This window comes from Saccopteryx leptura, chromosome 5 (genome assembly GCF_036850995.1).
Source record: "Saccopteryx leptura isolate mSacLep1 chromosome 5, mSacLep1_pri_phased_curated, whole genome shotgun sequence".
Classification (NCBI taxonomy): domain Eukaryota; kingdom Metazoa; phylum Chordata; class Mammalia; order Chiroptera; family Emballonuridae; genus Saccopteryx; species Saccopteryx leptura.
In genome coordinates this window covers 28,106,351-28,126,377 of record NC_089507.1, presented here as the reverse complement: position 1 = coordinate 28,126,377, position 20,027 = coordinate 28,106,351, and the positions used below count along the sequence as shown (strand labels likewise).

Sequence of the window (20,027 nt, the reverse complement as noted above, 5' to 3'; positions counted from 1 at the left end):
TCTGAGGTGACTTATCTCAAAAAGCAAGTTTATTTCATATTTCTAGTCAACCAATAATTAGTGAGAGCCTATAACTGTGAAGATATAACAGTGAGTAAAATGTTAAGTCCTTCAGGGAATACAAAAATATACCCCAGTATGTGTCCTTAAGGAACGAACATTCTTTGCCTGTCTTTGTTTTATGATCACTTATTGTCTAAGATTTTAGTCTCCCTACTGTTTTGCTTGATGCCTTATTGATCAGAAAGATTCTGAGATAAATGACTTCTCAGTGGGATTAACTCACTCCCCTAGTCCTGTGCAGCTTTGCTCCTGAGTTTCTGATATAGAATCAGACAGATAAGTAGGTCAGCTTTTGCCAGATTTACTACCTAGCATTTTCTTTCCCTGAAGCTCTCACGTAGCAGCTATTGTCATGGACATAGAGACAGTTCTTTGAAAGACAGCCTCTCTCTAACCTCCTCATCCCAACTTCTACTAAGCAAGGACCTCTTTCTTTCCACAGAATTCACTTCCTTTGTCTCTTTTGAACTGCTCAGTTTATCTTGTAGAGTTATGAAGATGCATAACCTTAAAGAAATAAAACTGAAAGCAACAGATGAGCAAAACAAGCAAACAAAAGCTTATACAGAAAACAGCATGGTAGTCACTAGAGCTTAAAAAGGGGTCAAGGGAGTAGAGAAGGGTAAAGGGGATCAAATACATGGTGACAGATTTGACGTTAGGTGATGGCCACACAATTCAGTATACAGATGTATTACAGAATTGTGCACTTGAAACCAATATAATTTTACTAAGCAATGTCACCCCAATAAATTTAATTTTAAAAGAAAATGAGTATACAAATATTGATTCTCCTTAATTTCAAGTAGAATGTTTATACTATCTCAAAATGTAACAATAGACTTTTGATGAGTAGGATTCATTCAGAAAAATATAAACAATCTGACTAGTTTTGAGACATAGTGTTGTCATGATAACTTTAATACCTTAAGCATGCCATCACTTACAGCATAACCAAATGGTCATCAAGCCATTGTTTGCCTTCCCAACTTACAGTTTTGTTTTTTAATTTAGTTAGAGGAGGGGAGGCAGAGACAGACTCCCACATGCACCTCGACAGGGATCCACCCAGCAAGCCTACTATGGGGTGATGCTCTGGCCATCTGGATCGTTACTCCATTGCAACCATATTTTAGCACCTGATGTGGAGGCCATGGAGCCATCCTCAGCACCCAGAGCCAACTAACTCCAATCAAGCCATGCCTGCAGGAGGGGAGGAGATGACAGAGAGCGAGAGAGAGAGAAGCAAGAGGGGGAGGGGTGGTGAAGCAGATGGATGCTTCTCCTGTGTGCTCTGACTGGAAATTGAACCCAGGAAATCCACACACCAGGCTGATGCTCTACCTCTGAGCCAACTGACCAAGGCTCAATTTATAGTGCTTTTAAGGCACAAACATCATATAAGTAACATTCACTTTCTAATATAAAGCTATTTTAAAATACCTCAATTAAATATAATTATTATCCCCAAAGAAATGTCATCAAATGAAAATAATTTCAACCTGGACAAAGACTGAGGGCACTGAATATGGCTGGTTCTTAAGCTTCCCTGGCTTCACTTTCTAGATGCACATCAGAAGCTCGAAGGAAAGAATTACCCAGGGCTGGGGAAATCGGGGGGCAGTCAAGGCTAGTCATGATACTAATTCTCGCATCAATCAATACTGCATTTCTTTAAGAGAGTCACAGGTGTCGCAGTTGCTCAGGACCAGGACATGTAACACTTTCTTAGGCCTTACAAGGAAGGGTCTGAGGGGGCAGTTGGTGCATTCACATGAAGACAAAGGTATTTGAGATCCAGAAGGAAGAGCTTTATTTTCATGTTACTGTCCTAGTTTCTTTCAGTTTCTTCTTTTGTTGTTGCTCACTTCATTCTATTACATTGTTTTTTGTAGTTTGAACTATCCTGGTACTCCTGAAATAAATTTTAGTTTGTCATGGTGTATAATCTGTTCTTTTTCTGGTCTTGGTATTACGGTAATGCTGGCCTAATGGAATGAAGTAAGAAGTGTTATCTTTTCCTCTTATTTTTTTTTTTGGCGGGTGGGGGGAAGAGTTTAAGAAGAATTGGTATCAATTCTTCAAATGAATTCAGTGGTGAACCCATTTGGTTCTGTACTTTCTTTGTTGGGAGATTTTTGATTATTGATTCAATCTCTTTAATTATTATACACAGATCTGCTTAGATTTTTTATTTTTTGAGTCAGTTTTGAGAGTTTGTTTTTAGGAATCTGTCTATTTCATGTGGAGTATCAAAAATGTTGGCAATAAAGCTTATTTATTTATTTATTTTTTTGTATTTTTCTGAAGCTGGAAACGGGGAGAGACAGTCAGACAGACTCTCGCATGCGCCCGACCGGGATCCACCCGGCACGCCCACCAGGGGCGACGCTCTGCCCACCAGGGGGCGATGCTCTGCCCCTCTGGGGCATCGCTCTACCGCCACCAGAGCCACTCCAGCGCCTGGGGCAGAAGCCAAGGAGCCATCCCCAGCGCCCGGGCCATCTTTGCTCCAATGGAGCCTTGGCTGCGGGAGGGGAAGAGAGAGACAGAGAGGAAGGAGGGGGAGGGTGGAGAAGCAAATGGGCGCTTCTCCTATGTGCCCTGGCCAGGAATCGAACCCAGGTCCCCCGCACGCCAGGCCGACGCTCTACCGCTGAGCCAACCGGCCAGAGCCAATAAAGCTTATTTTTGATGAATAAATTTGTTTATGGTTCAGTCATCTGATATACAATGCAATTTATCTAACATTTATAAAAGTTAAAATATGTCATGCATTCTTACATTTACTTTTCTAAAACAAAATATATATAAAATTCCATAAGCTATCTAAGCAAAATTTCCTCTAATACCAAGGAACCAAAATTTTCTGATAGGAGTGTGACTGGTATAAATTTTACTTCTAAAAAGCATAAACTTCATTTGTCTTTTGACTAAAATGAATGATTCCCCACATAAAATGGAATCTCTTGTTCTACCCAGAAGCAAGAACGACACAAATGTGGACTCCTGAGCCAGCGGCCTGCATTAGAGCCCTGCTCTGCCACTACTTGCTGTATATGACCTTGGAGTTAACCTCTCTGCCCCAGTTTCTTCCTTTGTAAAAAGAATAATAAAACCTACCTCATAAGGTTGTTATGAGGATTAAGTACAATCATGTTTGTGCAAGCTCTTAGTTCCTAGTTCATAATGAGCATTCAATAATTATTGGCAAATACTGTTTCTCATAAGGTGGTTGCCAGTTGGGGTTAAAATAAAAAGCAGCTAGACATCTCAATAAAGAGACTAATACTAAAGTCAAGGCAGCAATGTTGGATGATGGACACAAGGAAGAGCCCTATTTTCCTTTAGATTTGTAAGACCCTAGACTAGGGGAAGAAGGAATGTTTGGCAATGTTCTGTCACTAGGAAAGAAATGGTCCTCTTCACTAGGGTCTAGGACAGCCAGTCCTGTTGACAATAACACTGCTTCAGAGAGGCCCTCTAGTGGGACAGAAAATCAAAGGGACTGTTCTTTTAGTGAATCCCATAAAAGAAAGGAAGGTCCTCAGAGAGGGGAATCAGTCCTTCACTTTAACAGGAGTCTGGCTCCACTGTGGGCAGAGGAACCAGAGTGGATGATGAGTGTTCAGAGCAATGAGCACAAGTACTTGTACAAGTACTTCCCCTCAAATCACAGGTCTCAGCCTGCACCAGAAGGGGCGAGATGCTACCTTGATATAAAACAAAAACAAAAACACATTAACCACAATATTGTATTTTAAAAGATGAGTATTTGGATTATACTCACTTTATATTAAGATATAAATTAATGACTTATACCTAAAAGGATTTATCATAAAATGTTACTGCCCAGTGCATTTTTGCAAACAATAAACAATCCACTGAGAGTATTACCATTCACATATGTAATTAGAGTTTACAAATGTACAAAACTTTGGGTAATAAACACTTTAAACTTATCTTTTGAATATTCAATTAGCCCATTCCCCCTGAACTGATTACAAAGAAGCACAAAGGGTTACTAACTGTGGCAAAACAGAAGAAACAAGGCAGAGGAGGCGTATACACACTGGAGAATATAAGAATACCCCTACCAGTGTTGTTAACATCAAAAGACAAAATCAAAACATCTTTTATAAAAGAAAACAAATTCATATAATTAAATACTTGTTAGGTGAAAGAACATTATAGGAGGATATATAACATTTATTTTCTCTATATAAATTTGCATATCTTAACTTTAATAGAAAACATCATGTTTCAATTCCAATTTGAGAATATCATAACACATACTTGGTGAATCTAGATGTAATAGAATAAATATTTAAATAAATCCCAACAATCATATCAAGTTTTTATTTGGTCATTATGGTTTTAACTCTTAAATGTTTTTCTTTATTCACTGGACTAACCCAATTTTAGAAATATAACCCACAACCAAAGCACATATAGTACAATTATTTCTGAAAAAACTAAATAGCATAATCTTTAGTATATCATTACAAGAGTGGTTGTGGTTACACAAACAAGCAAAGAAATGAATAAAAATTACGGCAATTCATGTATGATAAAGTTACAAAGGAAAATGTTACAAGTTTTATCTGGTGCATTTGCACTGTAATAAAAGAAATCTGGACAATGTGAGGAAGATGTGCTTGATTATGACGAAATGAAATCCCAGTTAACTCTGGGCTGTGTTTAGGAGCAGTGTGTCTGTTCTCATATTTTATATGAGGAATGTATATATATCATCTTCCTGTTGTAGTTTTGATTTACTATGAAATGGAAGCATACAATTCTGGTTTATTCTCCCTTGTTTTAAAATCTTCACTTTAAGAGCAGGCACTTTGTGCCCAGGAATGTGGCATTGCAAATATATTTAAGATGTAACAGTTTACCATAGGATAAATATACTAAATTCATAAAAGAAAAAGATATCTTCATTTAGAAACCAAAGCAGTAAATCATAATTTTACAGTCACAACGCAAGCCCCAGCTCTTCCTAGGCACAGTGGAGCAACCTAAAAAGAAACAAGAAAACACATGTGTTGAGTTTGTAGGTACAACTGTTGATACTACTTGACCAGTTGGTGAAACGCTGAAATAGTCCATACTTCTTGGCAAAAAGCTGCTGCCCCAGACCTCCTGCTGGCCTGGTCCCTTCCACCAAACCCCCTTTTAATGTCAAACTTTCAGAGACACCCCACATCACAGGGGTACATCACATGATTAGGTATTACTCATCTTTCTTTAAAGGTAATTTTTTTCTTTTTTATTAATTGAGACATAATTGACATAGAACATTATATTAGTTGCAGGTGTACAATATAATAATTCAATATTTATATAATATTGTGAAAAAGGTGTTTTAAAAAAATAGTTCAGGAATTGTCCTACATGAAGCACAATGAAAATGAGGTACTCTATGGATGTAAGGAAATGCTGAATTCTTTTTCTTTTCTTTACTTTTTTTTTTTTGTATTTTTCCAAAGCTGGAAACGGGGAGGCAGTCAGACAGACTCCCGCATGCGCCTGACCGGGATCCATCCGGCACGCCCACTAGGGGGCGATGCTCTGCCCATCTTGGGGATCCGAGCCATTCTAGCACCTGAAGCAGAGGCCACAGAGCCATCCTCAGCGCCCAGGCAAACTTTGCTCCAGTGGAGCCTCGCTGCAGGAGGGGAAAAGAGGGACAGAGAGGAAGGAGAGGGGGAGGGGTGGAGAAGCAGATGGGCGCCTCTCCTGTGTGCCCTGGCCGGGAATCGAACCCAGGACTCCTGCACGCCAGGCCGACGCTCTACCACTGAGCCAACCAGTCAGGGCCGAAATGCTGAATTCTTAAGAGCAACTTTGTGACCAGTGTGGAGAAAATATCAAGTCTCATTGAGAGAGGCCCTGTAAGAGAAGTGTTACCTCAGACAGAGGACACAACACACACTGTGTGCCTGGCATCTGCTTACGCCAGAGGGAACAGTAACTGCCCATTTACTGACTGCTTTCTCTATGCATGGCTGAAAGGTCCAAACCCATTCTACTGCTTATTAGCAGAGTAAGTAAATAAAAGATACCATCCATTTAACTCCCTAGTAGTGGAAACAAACTTGACGAACAAACTCTCTGACAGAAGTGTGGGGTGCTGGTGAAGGACTAGAAACTTATGGATAAGGAATAGCTCTTCAATCTTTCTGTTACTGTCTTTTACTTATTGTCTTCTTTTTTTAAAAACTTGTTTACTGATTTTTAGAGAGGGGGAGGGAAGAGAGAGAGACAGATAGAAACATCAATTTGTTTCTTAATGTGCCTTGACTGAGGACTGAACCCATACCCTTTGCGTATCAGGACGACACTCTAACCAATCAAGCTATCCAACTAGGGCTTGTCCTTTCTTCCTTTTCTTTTTTTTTAATGTGTCCTAGACACTAGGCAATTAATAGTGAAAATAAAAGTGTGAAAAGAATAGTTTTCAAAGGACTACTTTGAGCATAGTAGGAATTTATGTATTTGACCTAAGAGAAATAAAACAGTGTTTGGAAAAGAGTAACATATAAAGTAGTACTAAGAAAGTTTGCTTTGTATCAATGAACACAACAGACTTCAATTGTAAGAATTTTTCAATTATTCTCCATCTGAATCAGTTGTTTTGATCACAGTTATATCTCCTTGAACAAATAATTTATTTTAAAACCATATCTACTTATAATATTCTAGGAGTGACCTCTAAGTCATTTAAATCAAAGTATCTGTTTGTAATTAGCAGCTTTTCTCAAACCAAGACACTAAGCGTTACACTGTGAATAGTACATGTCATGACACATACGCTGGTATTATGCTAAGCGAAATGAGTTAGGTAGAGAAAGACAACTACTATATGATTTCACTTGTATGTGGAATCTAAAAATAAAACAAAATAAGCAAACAAACAAAACAAGACATATAAACAGAGACCAAAAAGATGGTTGGTTACCAGTATGGAGGGGGTGAGGAGATGGATGAAAAAGAAAAGAGGAATAGTGAATAATATTGTGATAAATCTGCACAGTGACAGAGTACTAGAATTAGGGGGGTGATCACATTGTAAGGTATAAAAATGTTGAGTCACTATACTGTATGTGTACACCTGAAACTAACATAATCAAAATAAGACTGTAAACCAACTATGCTTAAATAAAAAAATTTAAAAACCTCAAAATATGTGGAATAATGAAATGACATACCTGGGTCCACTCATTTGTCTGGGGATCATAAGCCTCCACTGTATTAAGGTAAGTTTGTCCATCATACCCTCCAACCGCATACAATTTATCTCCAAGTAAACAGACCCCCACAGCGTCTCTGCTGATGCTCATAGATGCCACTGCTGTCCACACGTCTGTTTTGGGATCATATCTGAAAGAAAATTTTAGAACTGGAGCTGACATTGTTCTCGTAATATTTATGTAAAAACAGTTTTGTTCTTTAAGTCTATCTTTTGTCTTCTTATCTGCTATAATAAAGTACATTTGAACATGATTTAGAAAACTAACAATATTTTCCTGAAAACTTATAACGTACAATATTACAGATTCATTTAGCAGATGCACAACACTTAAGCTTTTCAGAAGAGCTAATGTAAATACTGAAAACTGCTTTTAGGTTTCAGATTGCCTACTGAAAATTGGAGAAAAACATATGTGAAGATCTATATAAGATGACTTATAGCCTCAATCATTGTAGCTGTCCATTTTTGGACCTTCTTATTTCTTTCATGAAAGTATGCGTACTAGAACTGCCTAAAGCTGTCTAAGAGCAGATACATACTGAGATGACCCAAACAGCTTCTAATACCTATTTTAGCAACAAACTTTTCACTGGCTGCAATACAACAGTGAGCCTGCAGTAATTTATGGAGCAAAGTGTATAAAAACATCCATATTCCTTTCCTGGGTTATAACATGCAATAAGCATAGTCAGAATTATTCTGTCCCCAGTATAGGTGAAAAGCAGGTGTAACATTACTGCTTTCTCAACAAATAAACAACCCCCCCAAACCCAACCAACTCTATTTATTATTTCACAGAAAGCAATCATTGTCACCAACAAACCTTCATTTCACTTTTTATTCTTCTTTTATTTATAATTTATTAAATAACACACACATATACATTAACTTTCCATTGGTGTTTAAAATACAAAATTCTTCATAAGGACTCAATACTTTCCATCAATGGTTTTCAATCTTTTTACACTTGGGGACTGGTGAAAACAGGAGAATTATTTTGGGGACCACTAAGGCAGAAAAATCACCCTGAGCATAAATGAATTCAACTAAGCTCATCGGGTCTATAATCTTCATAAACATCAGGGTGGTTAATTCTTTTGCGGACCGGCACACAATTTCGGCAGATTGGCAGTTGAGAAACACTGCTTTATGCGACCTGTCCTTCCCCCCACTCCACTCCTGCCATTCTCCATCACCCTGCTCTCAGGCGACAGTGGTTGCCCTTCCGTTTCTGAATGAATCATATTCCTTTCTGCTTTGGAGTGTTTAGACATGCTCTTATTGACTCTACCTCCTAAATCCAGTCAATTTTCTCCCTTCCTTGAACTAGACTGAATACACAGAAGGAGTCTGAACCACTGTCCAAGTCTTCCAAACTGATGTTAGGCTGTCTACCTGGCCCCACACTTGAGTTTCATGAGGCCATTTTGGATGACTTACTTGTTAAAGCTTCCAAGCCTTATGAGTCTTTTATTATATTATTTCATTTCATATCAAAATGTGTTAGAAATAAATGCCCCCCTCGTTTTCACTCATTTAGCCTCTGGCCCCTAGTTCATTATCTCTGAAATTCACTGAGCTCCTATTCTTTTTTTATTAGGCACAGTGCCCAGTACAAAATGATAGACAATAATGTTTTTCTATGATTCAGTTAAATCAGGGGTCCCCAAACTTTTTACACAGGGGGCCAGTTCACTGTCCCTCAGACAGTCGGCGGGCCGGACTATAAAAAAAACTATGAACAAATCCCTATGCACACTGCACATATCTTATTTTAAAGTAAAAAAACAAAACGGGAACAAATACAATATTTAAAATAAAGAACAAGTAAATTTAGATCAACAAACTGACCAGTATTTCAATGGGAACTACGGGCCTGCTTTTGGCTAATGAGATGGTCAATGTGCTCCTCTCACTGACCAACAATGAAAGAGGTGCCCCTTCCGGAAGTGCAGTGGGGGCCGGATAAATGGCCTCAGGGGGCCTCGTGTGGCCCGCGGGCCATAGTTTGGGGACCCCTGAGTTAAATTATATAACCAATTCTAAGGTCACGTTTAAGGGGGCAGTTATGAGAGAAGGATCTGAGAAGGCTCTTGGGAGACAGACTAAGAGATGGCCAGAAGTAACGTCAGAGAAATGGCGCTGTAAGGAGCGATACCGATAAATCTCCCCAAAAATTCAACAAGATCTTCAACCAGAGACAGAAAAATCTATCCTTGGAGCCTCCACCAGTTCCACACTAAACGCAAAGGTATGATCGAGCGAAAAATTGACTAAATATATAATCAACCCTGAAGGAAATAAGATGGAGGAAGAAACACTCCGCCTTCCTCACTAACCTAAATAAGGGCTGCTTTCACTGGGAACTGAGAGTCTAGGAACTGAGGCGGGCATAAGGTGTCAATAGTACCAGGCTGCAGCACAGACATTCAAGCCGAGGAAAAACTGTGCTTGTGGCAACCCAGTCAACACAAGCTAACGCTTGTGCCAAATCCAGACAAAGAAAAACAAGTGGGGCAGCCATCCGCCCCGATCTCCTGGTCGGAGCACGCAGATAGTGGGCGAGAGATTCCTCCTAGAGCTCTGGGAGTGGGTGCCTGTGTTACTGAACAGAGGGGCAGAGTCAGAGGCCTTTGTGTGGGCTTAATCCAGAGTCTTGGGGTTGCCCCTGCACCCTGAAAAAGCGGCGCGCAGGGAGTGAGCAGGAGTGAAATTCCCTACACTCGAGCTCAAACTTCCCCCAGCGGGGAGGGCACCTCACCCAGGGCAAGAGGCAGCCAGCACGATATCCTGGTCGGCGAGCGCGGAGAGTGGGCGAGAGATTCCCCGGGAGTGGGCGCCCGTGTTACTGAACAGAGGGGCAGAGTCAGAGGCCTTTGCGTGGGCTGTGACCAGAGTCTCAGTGTCACCCCAGGCCCTGAAGAGCGGTGCGGGAAAGCGAGATTCCCTACGCTTGAACTTCTCCAGGCGGGTGGGCGCCTCACCCAGTCATACAAGCTAACAGACCTGTGAAGGATTAGTTTAACCCACAGTCTGCTCGCCTCCCAACTGAACTATGCGACCCTAACTGACAAGCTCCCTCTCAGGTCAGCGATCTATGACAAGAGGGAAGATATCTTTTAGTACCTCTTGTTATGCTATGCACATAGGGGTGGGGGCAACCTCTGATTGGCAGAGCTTGCATACTCAGGGCTATATGTTAAAAAGAGGGATTTGGCAGCTTGTAAGTCCTCCTGCTTTGCAAACAGTGACCAGGGCATCTTCTACCCAGCCAAAACAGGTTACAAAGTGCCAAAAGCCTGGGGAAAGGCGACCCACAGAGTCCTGAGGCATTTGGGATGTGCCTAGAGGCGCATAGAAAGGCACCTTGAAAACAACTGGCTCCCAGCCCCGCCTGATTACGCTGGTGGCTCTGACTGATTGAGTCTTACCCAGAGCCCTGCGCTGAGTGGGAATAGAGTGGGGATTTGCCAGCTCTTTGAGCCTCTTACTCTCCAGGCAGAGGCAGCAGAAACTCTATAGCTGGATCATCAGGCTGCTAATTCAGGAAGGAAAGACTAGAAGAGAGGCTCCGGGAAAACGGACTCTCTCATTGTCGGAGCCTATAATGCTAATGAGCCTCGACTGCCAACGAGACTGAAGCACAATACATGACATCGCCATAGAGACTTATCAACTGCAAACCTCTACCTAAATGTGCTACAGGGGCAGAACTTGGGGTACAGAGTCACTGACCAGGAAGAGGGAGAGAAAAGAAAGAGCAAGAAGATAACCTCTCAAAATCCAGAATAATCCACAGACTTTATAACCTTTCCCATTTTATTATATTTGTTCGTTTGTTTCTCTTATCTTCTTGTCTTGATTATTTTCTTCCTTTCCCAATTTGGTTGTTTAATTCTCTGCCATTCGTACTCTCTCCTCTCCTTGAACTACACTACCCATAAATGTTACATCTCCCATTATCTTTTCTTTCTTCTTCTTTTCTATGAGGGTTGCACTCCAAAACCCTTAACTCTCTCTCTCTCTCTCTCTCCTTTTGTTCTTTTTTCTCCTTTTTGTGTTTTCTTCTTTCTTTTTTTCTCCCTCTATATTAGTTTCTTCTTTTCTCCTTTACTTTTCCTCTCATTTAATCCTCAATCATAAACAAATTATTTTATTTGGGACTCAAATTTTTCTTTGTGGCACTTTGGGGTTTCTTTTACTTCGCTTTTTTAACTCACTAGTAGTGTTCCCAACCCTGGCTCTCCATTTTATCTAGTTTTTGCTCCACTAAATAGTAATTTTTTAATTTTTTTCCCATTTTTCCTGTTTCCCTCTTATTCCTCTCATTATATCTCTTAGTTAACTATCACATAAAAGCAAATAATTTTATTCTTGACCCAAATTTTTTCCTTTTTTTTCATTTTGTGGGTCCATACCCCCTTTTTTTGCCCCTTTATCACTTCTCCCCAACTCAGGGAGAGGTAGTTATAAGTAGTTTTTGTTCTATTTAGCACAATATAATTCACAGTTCACCACAAGATTTTCCCAAGAAGGAGGGGAGAGGAGAGGAGTGGAAAAAAACAGGGGGGGAAATAATAATTTTTTTAAATTTTTTCAACTTTTTATTCTTTATTAATTCTCATTAGTACTATCAACAAAACCATCCTCAGAAACCATTAAGGAAAAGGAAATTGAATATCATGGATACAAAAGACAGAGAGAGGTAGCACAGATAGATGAGGAAAAATCTATGGAGAAAAAATTTAATATATTAGAAACCTTGGAGCTAAATGACAGAGAATTTAAAATAGAAATCCTAAAAATACTTAGAGATATACAAGAAAACACAGAAAGGCAATTTAGGGAGCTCAGAAAACAACTCAACAAACACAAAGAATATATTACCAAGGAAACTGAAACTATAAAAACAAATCAAACAGAGATGAAAAACTCAATTCACGAGCTGAAAAATGAGGTAACAAGCTTAGTTAATAGAACAGGCCAGATAGAAGGTAGGATTAGTGACATAGAAGACAAGCAACTTGAGGCACAAAAGAGAGAAGAAAGAGACTCAAAAATTTAAAAAAATGAGAAAGCCCTACAGGAATTGTCTGACTCCATCAAAAAGAATAACATAAGAATAATAGGTATATCAGAGGGAGAAGAGAAAGAAAATGGAATGGAGAACATATTCAAACAAATTATACATGAGAACTTCCCAAGCCTGTGGAAAGAACTAAAGCCTCAAATTCAAGAAGCAAACAGAACTCCGAGTTTTCTTAACCCCAACAAACATACTCCAAGGCACATCATAATGAAATTGGCAGAAACCAACAACAAAGAAAAAATTCTCAAGGCAGCCAGGGAAAAAAAGAAGACAACATATAAAGGAAGGCCCATTAGATTATCATCGGATTTCTCAACAGAAACTCTACAAGTTAGAAGAGAGTGGACCCCAATATTTAAAGTCCTGAAAGACAGGAACTTTCAGCCAAGAATACTATACCCATCAAAGCTATCCTTCAAATACGAAGGAGAAATAAACATTCACAGATACAGAAAAGATGAGGGAATTTATTATCAGAAAAACCCCACTCCAGGAATTACTAAAGGGGGTTTTCCAACCAGATACAAAGAACAAAAGAAAAACAAAACCACAAGTAAAAGCTCCACCAAGAAAACAATAAAACCAAATTTAAACTGTGACAATAAAAACAAACAAAAAAAAGGGGGGGGGAGAGGACAGAAATTAACCGTAGCAAAGGACGAGGGAGTACAGAAGTACTCACAAGATAGTGCATTACAATGAACAGGGTAGGAACCCTTTTTATTACTTAATGGTAACCACCCTTGAAAAAACCACCACCAAAAGCACATGATTTAAAAAAGATAGCAACAGAGGAAAGAGGTATGGAATACAACCAAACAAAAACAAAAGACAAAAAAACAAAAGGTAAGAATCAAACAAGACACAAAACTAACAGAAAGCAATGTATAAAATGGCAATAAGGAACCCACAAGTGTCAATAATTACACTAAATGTAAACGGATTAAACTCACCAATAAAAAGGCACAGAGTAGCAGAATGGATTAAAAAAGAAAATCCAACTGTATGCTGCCTACAAGAAACTCATCTAAGCAACAAGGATAAAAACAAATTCAAAGTGAAAGGCTGGAAAACAATACTCCAAGCAAATAACATCCCCCAAAAAGCAGGCGTAGCAATACTCATATCTGATAATGCTGACTATAAGATAGCAAAAGTACTCAGAGACAAAAATGGTCATTTCATAATGATTAAGGGGACGCTGAATCAAGAAGACATAACAATTCTTAATATCTATGCATCAAACCAAGGAGCATCAAAATATATAAGACAGCTACTTATTGACCTTAAAACAAAAACTGACAAAAATACAATCATACTTGGAGACCTCTTTTTTCTTTCTTTATTTCTTTTTTTTTTTTTTTTTTGTATTTTTTCTGAAGCTGGAAACGGGGAGAGACAGTCAGACAGACTCCCGCATGCGCCCGACCGGGATCCACCCGGCATGCCCACCAGGGGCGACGCTCTGCCCACCGGGGGCGATGCTGTGCCCCTCCAGGGCGGCGCTCTGTCACGACCAGAGCCACTCTAGCGCCTGGGGCAGAGGCCAAGGAGCTATCCCCAGCACCCGGGCCATCTTTGCTCCAATGGAGCCTCGGCTGCGGAAGGGGAAGAGAGAGACAGAGAGGAAGGAGGGGGGGATGGAGAAGCAAATGGGCGCTTCTCCTATGTGCCCTGGCCGGGAATCAAACCCGGGTCCCCCACACGCCAGGCCGACGCTCTACCGCTAAGCCAACCGGCCAAGGCCGAAGACCTCAATACACCGCTGATGGCTCTAGATTGGTCATCCAAAAAGAGAATCAATAAAGATATATTGGCCTTAAACAAAATACTAGAGCACCTGGATATGATAGACATCTACAGAACATTTCATCCCAAAGTGACAGAATATACATTTTTCTCCAGTGTACATGGGTCATTCTCAAGAATTGACCATATGTTGGGCCACAAAAATAACATCAGCAAATTCAGAAAAATTGAAGTTGTACCAAGCATATTTTCTGATCATAAAGCCTTGAAACTAGAATTCAACTGCAAAAAAGAGGAAAAACCCCCCACAAAAATGTGGAAACTAAACAACATACTTTTAAAAAATGAATGGGTCAAAGAAGAAATAAGCGCAGAGATCAAAAGATATATACAGACAAATGAAAATGACAATACGACATATCAGAATCTATGGGATGCAGCAAAAGCAGTGATAAGAGGGAAGTTCATATCACTTCAGGCATATATGAACAAACAAGAGAGAGCCCAAGTGAACCACTTAACTTCACAACTTAAGGAACTGGAAAAAGAAGAACAAAGACAACCCAAAACCAGATGGAGAAAGGAGATAATAAAAATCAGAGCAGAAATAAATGAAATAGAGAACAGAAAAACTATAGAAAAAATTAATAGAACAAGGAACTGGTTCTTTGAAAAGATCAACAAAACTCACAAACCCTTGGCAAGACTTACCAAGGAAAAAAGAGAAAGGACTCATATAAACCAAATCCAAAATGAAAGAGGAGAAATCACCACGGATATCATAGATATACAAAGAATTATTGCAGAATACTATGAAAAACTTTATGCCACTAAATTCAACAACCTAGAAGAAATGGATAAATTCCTAGAACAATACAACCTTCCTAGACTGAGTCAAGAAGAAGCAGAAAGCCTAAACAGACCAATTAGTAGGAAAGAAATAGAAAAAAGTATTAAAAACCTCCCCAAAAAGAAAAGTTCAGGCCCAGACGGTTATACTAGTGAATTCTATCCAACATTCAAAGAAGACTTGGTTCCTATTCTACTCAAAGTCTTCCAAAAAATTGAAGAAGAAGCAATACTTCCAAACACATTTTATGAGGCCAACATAACCCTCATACCGAAACTGGGCAAGGACAGCACAAAAAAAGAAAATTACAGACCAATATCTCTAATGAATACAGATGCTGAAATACTAAAGAAAATACTAGCAAATTGAATACAACAACATATTAATAAAATAATACATCATGATCAAGTGGGATTCATCCCAGAATCTCAAGGATGGTTCAACATACGTAAAACGGTTAACATAATATACCATATCAACAAAACAAAGAACAAAATCCATGTGATCTTATCAATAGATGCAGAAAAGGCATTCAATAAAATACAACACAATTTTATGTTTAAGACTCTCAACAAAATGGGTATAGAAGGAAAATATCTCAACATGATAAATGCCATATATGATAAACCACCAGCTAACATCATATTAAATGGCACAAAACTGAAAGCTTTCCCCCTTAAATCAGGAACAAGACAGGGTTGTCCACTCTCTCCACTTTTATTTAATGTGGTGCTAGAGGTTCTAGCCAGAGCAATCAGACAAGACAAAGAAATAAAAGGCATCTATATCAGAAAAGAAGAAGTAAAGGTATCACTTTTTGCAGATGACATGATCCTATACATTAAAAACCCCAAAGAATCTACAAAGAGACTACTAGAAACAATAAGCCAATACAGTAAGGTCACAGGATACAAAATTAACATACAAAAGTCCATAGCCTGTCTATATGCCAAAAATGAAACATTCGAGAACAAACTCAAAAAAATAATCCCCCTAGCCTACCAGGCGGTGGCGCAGTGGATAGAGTGTCAGACTGGGATGCAGAGGACCCAGGTTTGAGACCCCAAGGTTCCCAGCTTGAGCGCAGGCTCATCTGGTTTGAGCAAAAGCCCACCAGCTTAAACCCAAGGTCGCTGGCTCCAGCAAGGGGTTACTCAGTCTGCTGAAGGCCCGCGATCAAGGCACATATGAGAAAGCAATCAATGAACAACTAAGGTGTTGCAACACGCAATGAAAAACTAATGATTGATGCTTCTCATCTCTCTCTGTTCCTGTCTGTCCATCCCTGTCTATCCCTCTCTCTGACTCACTCTCAGTCTCTGTAAAAAAAAAAAAAAAATCCCCTTCATGATTGCAACAACAAAAATAAAATACCTAGGAATAAACATAACAAAGAAAGTAAAGGACCTATATAATGAAAACTACAAAGCATTGTTAAGGGAAATCGAAAAAGATACAATGAGATGGAAGAATATTCCTTGTTCTTGGATAGGAAGAATAAATATAATCAAGATGGCCATATTACCCAAAGCAATATACAAATTTAATGCAATTCCCATCAAAATTCCAATGACATTTTTTAAAGAAATGGAACAAAAAATCTTCAGATTTATATGAAACTATAAAAAATCTCAAATAGCCAAAGTAATCCTAAAGAAAAAGAATGAAGCTGGGGGCATTACAATACCTGACTTCAAACTATGTTATAAAGCCACAACAATCAAAACAGCATGGTGTTGGCAGAAAAATAGACACTCAGACCAATGGAACAGAATAGAAAGTCCAGAAATAAAACCACATATATATGGTCAAATAATTTTTGATAAAGGGGCCAACAACACACAATGGAGAAAAGAAAGCCTCTTCAACAAATGGTGCTGGGAAAACTGGAAAGCCACATGCAAAAGAATAAAACTTGACTACAGTTTGTCCCTTTGTACTAAAATTAATTCAAAATGGATCAAAGACCTAAATATAAGACCTGAAACAATAAAGTACATAGAAGAAGACACAGGTTCTAAACTCATGGACCTTGGTTTTAAAGAGCATTTTATGAATTTGACCCCAAAGGCAAGGGAAGTGAAGGCAAAAATAAATGAATGGGACTACATCAGACTAAGAAGTTTTTGCTCAGCAAGAGAAACTGACAACAAAATAAAGAGACAGCCAACTAAATGGGAAATGATATTTTCAAACAACAGCTCAGATAAGGGCCTAATATCCAAAATATATTGCAATACAAAGAACTCAAAAAACTCAACAACAAACAAACAAATAATCCAATAAAAAAATGGGAAGAGGATATGAACAGACACTTCTCCCAGGAATAAATACAAATGGCCAACAGATACATGAAAAGATGCTCATCTTCATTAGTTATTAGAGAAATGCAAATCAAAAGTACAATGAGATACCACCTCACACCTGTTAGATTAACTATTATCAACAAGAAAGGTACTAGCAAATGTTGGAGAGGCTGTGGAGAAAAAGGAACCCTCATTCACTATTGGTGGGAATGTAAAGTAGTACAACCATTATGGAAGAAATTATGGTGGTTCCTCAAAAAACTGAAAATAGAACTACCCATGACCCAGTAATCCCTCTACTGGGTATATACCCCCAAAACTCAGAAACATTGATATGTAAAGACACATGCAGCCCCATGTTCATTGCAGCATTGTTCACAGTGGCCAAGACATGGAAACAACCAAAAAGCCCTTCAATAGAAGACTGGATAAAGAAGATGTGGCACATATACACTATGGAATACTAGTCAGCCATAAGAAATGATGACATCGGATCATTTACAACAAAATGGTGGAATCTTGATAACATTATACGGAGTAAAATAAATAAATCAGAAAAAACCAAGAACTGCTTTATTCCACACGTAGGTGGAACATAAAAACGAGACTAAGAGACATTGACAAGAGTGTGGTGGTTACGGGGGGAAGGGAGAGAGGGGAAGGGGGAGGGGGAGGGGCACAAAAATAAACTAGATAGAAGGTGATGGAGGACAATCTGACTTTGGGTGATGGGTATGCAACATAATTGATCGACAAGATAACCTGGACATGTTTTCTTTGAACATATGTACCCTGATTTATTGATGTCATCCTTGTAAAATTAATAAAAAAAAAAACTAGAAAACACATCATTATGCTGTAATTAAAAGTTATAGCACGATTACTAGGCATACCACTTCTCTAATTAATTAAAAATCAGTCCTGCCTCATATAATTGGGAATACATTAGAAATGCTATTTTCAAAAACTAAACTTACTCAATAGTATGGCATTTGATTATTTTTCTGTAAGTGTAGTTTAATTTTTTTTTATCATTAAAAATATTTTTGTTACTCATTTTTCTTAAAAAAACCCCAAAAAACAAAAAGAGATGGCCAGAGCACAAAGCCCTGTATTTACAAAGCTCCTAAGGAAAACTGCCTGTGGTGGGTGCTCAATAAAGAATGATTAATCTTCCTGAAAGTGTAAGAGGCTTGTATTTGTTCTTTTCTATTCCTAGTTTTCCTTCACAAGAAATTACCTCTCCACACAGTCTGAGAGTCTGGAAGTCAAGTTGGAGGCGGGGGCGTCGTGTCCTCCAATGGCATACAGCAATCCATTCCAGGTGGTCACGCCCACCCCTCCTCTCCTTTTGGACATTTGTGCACAGAGTGTCCATTTATTAGTATGAGGATCAAAACATTCCACGGACTTGAGACAAGAACTTCCATCACGACCACCAACTGCATAAAGTCTGTAAAAAGAACAAACATAATGATAAAGAAGGAATAGTGCTATGCTTAAGACAAAGAAGTAATTCTTACAGTATCTCTTTGAATTTAAGGTGCCTTCCATTATAATACACACTGTCAATTTATGTTCCATTAGAAAGGTGATACGCTACCAATTAAATGATGTAGGTATACACCATATATATGTATATATCATATATATGTATATATCGGATATCACTATGCATACATAAGAAAAAGCTCACATGGAAGCAATGACAACTGTTTCACAGCTACCATCTGTTTGACATCTGTCTGACAAATCACCCTTGATTGTAAGAGGCATTGCATTTTTATACATGGTAAAATGTATCTTAATTAGAATACAGAAAATATGCTGTGTAAATATACCACGACTTATTTCTTAAATAACTAAGATAGGACTTTGTTATATAAGAAAGAAATTAACCTTCTCTGAGCACCTACCACAGGCAAGGCACTTTACATTTATTTAATCATCACAATGATGCTATGAGAAGCCATTTGTATCCTTGTTACACAGCGGAATACACTGGGGCTCATGGGGATTAGGAGACTTGAATGGGTCACCCACTAAGAAGCAGAACCAGGACACACAGCTACATTAATAACCAGCTATACAGTCAACACTCATCTGGGATATACCTGTAGTAATAAAATAGGAGAATAAAAGAATAGCTAGAAACAATGGTATAAAAATTAATATTTATTATATATAAACAATGATCCTTTACAAATTTAAATTATTGCAGATAAGGAATAAGGGTACTATAAGTTATCTACAATAAATGTGGTATGTTATTGAGCTAAATATGTTGCCTTGATCAATTATAACTCATTATCAATTAATATACAGTATTAATTTAAAAGTCTTTAAACATATGTAAACTATTTTAAATATTTGAATGTTCAAGTATTTTTTATTAAGCACATCTTGTACTTACTTGAGAAGCTCTTCATAGATATTTTTCTATTAGTTTTTTGAAAAGATTAATAAATTCAATTCATTGCTAATACTGATAAGTCATGCATTTTTTATATATAAAGGCCTTAGTTAATATTTAATTATCTTCGCTGAATAAAAGAAATATTTAACTATCTTTTTATTCTAAAAAGATATATGAAGTGTACTAAATTTCTACCAATTAAAACTCTAAGTATTTATATTTGAGCAATATACATATTTTAAAGTCAGATTTAATAATTTTAATTCATAAAGTACTCCATGTCACTTTAAATA

General features: G+C 38.3%; 1 protein-coding gene across 7 annotated transcripts in view; it reads right to left on the bottom strand.

Annotated features, from left to right (window-relative positions):
• Nucleotides 1-2,751: 2,751 nt before the first annotated feature.
• The window catches only part of KLHL5 (kelch like family member 5), a 90,519-nt gene continuing 73,243 nt past the window's right edge, over nt 2,752-20,027 (bottom strand). For 4 of the 7 annotated variants that reach the window (XM_066385083.1, XM_066385079.1, XM_066385081.1 and 1 more), the window contains 3 exons: nt 18,559-18,771; nt 7,281-7,452; nt 2,753-5,087 (listed from right to left, as the gene is read on the bottom strand). In XM_066385083.1, the coding sequence (XP_066241180.1) occupies nt 5,031-5,087; nt 7,281-7,452; nt 18,559-18,771 (442 nt within the window). In that variant the 3' untranslated portion in view covers nt 2,753-5,030. Of the gene's footprint in view, nt 5,088-7,280; nt 7,453-18,558; nt 18,772-20,027 lie in introns of all 7 variants that reach the window. The other 3 variants (XM_066385077.1, XM_066385078.1, XM_066385075.1) reach the window with 1 other exon arrangement.